This window comes from Sebastes fasciatus, unplaced genomic scaffold (genome assembly GCF_043250625.1).
Source record: "Sebastes fasciatus isolate fSebFas1 unplaced genomic scaffold, fSebFas1.pri Scaffold_36, whole genome shotgun sequence".
Taxonomy (NCBI): Eukaryota; Metazoa; Chordata; class Actinopteri; order Perciformes; family Sebastidae; genus Sebastes; species Sebastes fasciatus.
The window spans coordinates 43,861-50,186 of NW_027428208.1; the positions used below are offsets into that span (position 1 = coordinate 43,861).

General features: G+C 37.5%; 1 protein-coding gene across 1 annotated transcript; it reads left to right on the forward strand.

The window, feature by feature from the left end:
• The first annotated feature begins 2,678 nt into the window (after positions 1-2,678).
• Positions 2,679-6,326, forward strand: LOC141763756 (cytochrome c oxidase subunit 5B, mitochondrial-like). The gene is made up of 4 exons (XM_074628474.1): positions 2,679-2,823; positions 5,062-5,132; positions 5,540-5,639; positions 5,756-6,326. Exons 1-4 carry the CDS (start codon positions 2,694-2,696, stop codon positions 5,866-5,868), a joined length of 414 nt encoding a protein of 137 aa, XP_074484575.1. The 5' UTR covers positions 2,679-2,693; the 3' UTR covers positions 5,869-6,326.

Genomic DNA, 6,326 nt, shown 5'->3' on the forward strand with positions numbered 1-6,326 from the left:
AGAAAAAAGACAGGAAGTGGATTAAGAAAATAAATACTAAATATTCATCTGACGTCCACTTGGTCCTCATTGTCTGTCTGTTGTTTGTCTCGTTGTCCGTCTCGTTGTCCGTCTCGTAGTTCGTCTCGTTGTTCGTCTCGTTGTTCGTCTCGTTGTTCGTCTCGTTGTTCGTCTTGTCTCGTTGTTCGTCTCGTTGTTCGTCTCGTTGTCCGTCTCGTTGTCCGTCTCGTTGTTCGTCTCGTTGTTCGTCTTGTCTCGTTGTTTGTCTCGTTGTTCGTCTCGTTGTTCGTCTCGTTGTTCGTCTCGTTGTCCGTCTCGTTGTCCGTCTCGTTGTCCGTCTCGTTGTCCGTCTCGTTGTCCGTCTCGTTGTTCGTCTCGTTGTCCGTCTCGTTGTCCGTCTCGTTGTCCGTCTCGTTGTTCGTCTCGTTGTTCGTCTCGTTGTTTGTCTCGTTGTTCGTCTCGTTGTTCGTCTCGTTGTTCGTCTTGTCTCGTTGTTTGTCTCGTTGTTTGTCTCGTTGTCCGTCTCGTTGTTTGTCTCGTTGTTTGTCTCGTTGTTTGTCTCGTTGTTTGTCTCGTTGTCCGTCTCGTTGTTTGTCTCGTTGTTCGTCTCGTTGTTCGTCTCGTTGTTTGTCTCGTTGTTTGTCTCGTTGTTCGTCTCGTTGTTTGTCTCGTTGTTCGTCTCGTTGTTCGTCTCGTTGTTCGTCTCATTGTTCGTCTCGTTGTTTGTCTCGTTGTTCGTCTCGTTGTTCGTCTCGTTGTTCGTCTCGTTGTTCGTCTTGTCTCGTTGTTTGTCTCGTTGTCCGTCTCGTTGTTTGTCTCGTTGTTTGTCTCGTTGTTTGTCTCGTTGTTTGTCTCGTTGTTTGTCTCGTTGTCCGTCTCGTTGTTTGTCTCGTTGTTTGTCTCGTTGTTTGTCTCGTTGTTCGTCTCGTTGTTCGTCTCGGTGTTCGTCTTGTCTCGTTGTTTGTCTCGTTGTTCGTCTCGTTGTTTGTCTCGTTGTTCGTCTCGTTGTTCGTCTCGTTGTTCGTCTCGTTGTTCGTCTCGTTGTTCGTCTTGTCTCGTTGTTTGTCTCGTTGTTTGTCTCGTTGTTTGTCTCGCTGTCCGTCTCGTTGTTCGTCTCGTTGTTCGTCTCGTTGTTCGTCTCGTTGTTCGTCTTGTCTCGTTGTTTGTCTCGTTGTCCGTCTCGTTGTTCGTCTCGTTGTTCGTCTCGTTGTTCGTCTTGTCTCGTTGTTTGTCTCGTTGTTTGTCTCGTTGTTTCACTCTCTCCATGTTGACTCCAATAAAACAGACAGGAAGTGGATTGAGATAATGAATACTAAATATTGATAACTTGTTCCTGGTTGTTTAACATCTCTGTTGTATAAATAAACGCTGTCCCTCTTCCGGTGGACGTGTGTGGAGACTAACTGTTTCAATACCAACATTATTAAACCCGTTATTGCTTCATAGAAATATGAAATAGTTAGTAAACGATCCCTTATGATAGAATCAGGGTGTTAACTATCTTTTACAGTAATTAGTTTAACTAATAACTAATATTCTAGTAACTAATGAACAGGTCTTGATCTTCTAGATGCACGTCCACAACATCGTCTTCTATCTCTGAACAGTACACATCCATAATAAAGTGATTATAACAAACCTTCAAATGGACATCACAGCCTGAAGGAAAGGAAGGACAATTATAATAATGAAACCAAATAAATATGAAGAAGAATACATAATAGATTAACAAGTAAATGATGCATCCGCTGTCAGAGAATCCTTGTAACGACATCTTTAAATGATATATATGGTAAGAGATATATATATATTAAATTATATATACATATATATATATATACAGTAAAATGAAATGAGTTGTGTCTTTTGAAGCGGGAGGACGATCAGCCAATCAGATGTCTTCGCCGCCGCTTCGCCGCCGCTTCAACCTGAATATTCTCTAAATCTTTCAAAACTTCAGTTATAAAAACAAAAAGTGTATTAATGACTTCTGTCTTATTAAATCAGCGTCAGACAGACCGTCTGTCTCCTGTAGAGGACGGGGGAGTTAGAAGACATCTGAAATAAAATATTAAACAAATCAAATACACAACTGATGCCATGAAGGCGCCAATTCTGAAGGAATATTGATCTGAGTTTGATCAATTCATTAACCAAATATTCATTTTATGAGGATTAATGTTGTGTACAAACTTCCAGATTAATAATAATAACAATAACAATAACAATAATAATAATACGAATAATAGCAATAATAATAATAATAACAATAACAATAATAATAATACGAATAATAATAATAATAACAACAATAACGATAACAATGACAATAATAATAATAACAACAATAACAATAATAATAATAATAATAATAATAATAATAATAATAATAATAACAACAATAACGATAACAATGACAATAATAATAATAATAACAATAACAATAATAATAATAATAATAATAATAATAATAATAACAACAATAACGATAACAATGACAATAATAATAATAATAATAATAATAACGATAACAACAATAATGATAATAATAATAATAATGATAAAAAACTTCTTTTAAAATGTTAATAAACAGGATTTAATAAAGTTTTGAGACTTGGAGGAGGTGTATACGTCAGAACCGGAAGGACGTCATAGCTCCGCGCCGAGCGACCCGAGCAGCAGAAGAAGGAAAGATGTCTGCTGCTGCTGCTGCAAGGTTACTGCTCCGCTCCGCGAGGGCGCCTCTGAGGGGCCCTCTGCTGCTCCAACGGGCTGCTGACAACCACAACCCGGCGGCGCTGAGCCGCGGCATGGCGGCTGGAGGTGAGGATAGGAACCAGAACAGGTTAGAGATGTGAACTTTAGAGAGTAGATCAGAGGACGGCATGGCGGCCCGAGGTGAGGACCGACCAGACTCAACCTCAACACCCAGGCTTCCTGATTACCATGAGATCAATTAGACACTAATTATACACCTGATTACCATCAGTTAGATCAATTAAACACTAATTATACACCTGATTACCATCAGTTAGATCAATTAGACACTAATTATACACCTGATTACTATCAGTTAGATCAATTAAACACTAATTATACACCTGATTACCATCAGTTAGATCAATTAAACACTAATTATACACCTGATTACCATCAGTTAGATCAATTAGACACTAATTATACACCTGATTACCATCAGTTAGATCAATTAAACACTAATTATACACCTGATTACCATCAGTTAGATCAATTAGACACTAATTATACACCTGATTACCATCAGTTAGATCAATTAGACACTAATTATACACCTGATTACCATCAGTTAGATCAATTAAACACTAATTATACACCTGATTACCATCAGTTAGATCAATTAGACACTAATTATACACCTGATTACCATCAGTTAGATCAATTAGACACTAATTATACACCTGATTACTATCAGTTAGATCAATTAAACACTAATTATACACCTGATTACCATCAGTTAGATCAATTAGACACTAATTATACACCTGATTACCATCAGTTAGATCAATTAAACACTAATTATACACCTGATTACTATCAGTTAGATCAATTAAACACTAATTATACACCTGATTACCATCAGTTAGATCAATTAGACACTAATTATACACCTGATTACTATCAGTTAGATCAATTAAACACTAATTATACACCTGATTACTATCAGTTATATCTATTAAACACTAATGATACACCTGATTACCATCAGTTAGATCAATTAAACACTAATTATACACCTGATTACTATCAGTTAGATCAATTAAACACTAATTATACACCTGATTACCATCAGTTAGATCAATTAGACACTAATTATACACCTGATTACTATCAGTTAGATCAATTAAACACTAATTATACACCTGATTACTATCAGTTATATCTATTAAACACTAATGATACACCTGATTACTATCAGTTAGATCAATTAAACACTAATTATACACCTGATTACCATCAGTTAGATCAATTAGACACTAATTATACACCTGATTACTATCAGTTAGATTAATTAGACACTAATTATACACCTGATTACTATCAGTTATATCTATTAAACACTAATTATACACCTGATTACCATCAGTTATATCTATTAAACACTAATTATACACCTGATTACCATCAGTTAGATCAATTAGACACTAATTATACACCTGATTACTATCAGTTAGATCAATTAAACACTAATTATACACCTGATTACCATCAGTTATATCTATTAAACACTAATTATACACCTGATTACCATCAGTTAGATCAATTAGACACTAATTATACACCTGATTACCATCAGTTAGATCAATTAGACACTAATTATACACCTGATTACCATCAGTTAGATCAATTAGACACTAATTATACACCTGATTACCATCAGTTATATCTATTAAACACTAATTATACACCAGATTACCATCAGTTAGATCAATTAGACACTAATTATACACCTGATTACTATCAGTTATATCTATTAAACACTAATTATACACCAGATTACCATCAGTTAGATCAATTAGACACTAATTATACACCTGATTACTATCAGTTATATCTATTAAACACTAATTATACACCTGATTACTGTCAGTTATATCTATTAAACACTAATTATACACCAGATTACCATCAGTTATATCAATTAAACACTAATTATACACCTATATATTAATAATACACCTGATTACTATCAGTTATATATATACATATATATATATAAATAATACACCAGTTTACTGCAGTACTACCTCCTTTAAGTAGTATCTGTATGAGGATGTAGTAATACTGCAGTACTACCTCCTTTAAGTAGTATCTGTATGAGGATGTAGTAATACTGCAGTACTACCTCCTTTAAGTAGTATTTCTATGAGGATGTAGTAATACTGCAGTACTACCTCCTTTAAGTAGTATTTCTATGAGGATGTAGTAATACTGCAGTACTACCTCCTTTAAGTAGTATTTCTATGAGGATGTAGTAATACTGCAGTACTACCTCCTTTAAGTAGTATTTGTGTTCTTCATCAGGGATTCCCACTGATGAAGAACAAGCCACCGGACTGGAGAAGGTCATCATGAAGGCCATGAAGGAGGGAACGGTACGACTCTGTTACCTCATCATTAATCATCAATAATCAATATTTCATTATTTGATCACTGAATGACGTCTGTCTGCAGAGAGTCACTGAGGTCACTTTAATATCGTGAGTTGATCAGTATTGATCAGTATTGATCAGTATTGATCTGCTCCTCTCTCTGCAGGACCCCTACAACATGCTGAGACCTGATTAATCAGTAGTATTGATCAGTATTGATCAGTATTGATCTGCTCCTCTCTGCAGGACCCCTACAACATGTTGAGACCTGATTAATCAGTAGTATTGATCAGTATTGATCAGTATTGATCTGCTCCTCTCTCTCTAGGACCCCTACAACATGTTGAGACCTGATTAATCAGTAGTATTGATCAGTATTGATCAGTATTGATCTGCTCCTCTCTCTCCAGGACCCCTACAACATGCTGAAACCAAAGGAGTACGCTGGCTCCAGAGCCGACCCCCACCTGGTTCCCTCCATCACCACCAAGAGGATTGTGGGATGTGTGTGTAAGTGTAGCAGCGTCTCAGTGGAGCTTCCTCTGGTCCTGCTGGACGTTCTGAAGTGTGATACTGAGTCAGTGTCTCTGCTGACGTCTGCTCCTCGTCTGTCTGTCTGTCTGCAGGTGAAGAAGACAACACGGCCGTGGTTTGGTTCTGGCTTCATGAGGGCGAGGCCCAGCGCTGCCCGTCCTGCGGTTCCCACTACAAGCTGGTTCCTCATGAGCTCCCCCACTAACGTCTCCATAGCTCTGTTCTTCTAGACGTGGAGGACACGGCTGTGTGTCCCTCAGTGTTAGCTTCTCTCTCACATATTCCTCTTCTCTTCACAACCAGGACCAGAACCATCAGAACCTCTTCATCCTTCAGTCTCCAGGAAGGTTATTGATCCTGGACCTTTCTGGGTCCGTCTACTTCCTGGAGCTGCGAGCGGTCGTCTGATGGTCCTCCACTTGTTCTGTCTCAGTACTTGATCGACCGCTGAACCTCATCAGTCTTTGCTTTACGTGTTAGCAGTTACAGGGATCACATGTGGTTCGGGACTCAACAGTTTTTCTGAAACGTTTCATTCAGCTGCAGTTTACATTGATTATTTATTATATAATAATAATTATAATACAATAATGAACTGTACCATGTTACACCGGGTCCACTGGACTCCTTTATTAGACCAATAAAGTCCTCAACTCCTCTTAA

What these genes read in the sequence shown, in the direction of transcription:
- LOC141763756 (XM_074628474.1), top strand. Translation starts at nt 2,694, where the DNA reads ATGTCTGCTGCTGCTGCTGCAAGGTTACTGCTCCGCTCCGCGAGGGCG. An exon ending in CCGCGGCATGGCGGCTGGAG is followed by an intron (nt 2,824 to 5,061) that starts GTGAGGATAGGA and finishes GTTCTTCATCAG; the next exon opens with GGATTCCCACTGATGAAGAA. An exon ending in AGGCCATGAAGGAGGGAACG is followed by an intron (nt 5,133 to 5,539) that starts GTACGACTCTGT and finishes CTCTCTCTCCAG; the next exon opens with GACCCCTACAACATGCTGAA.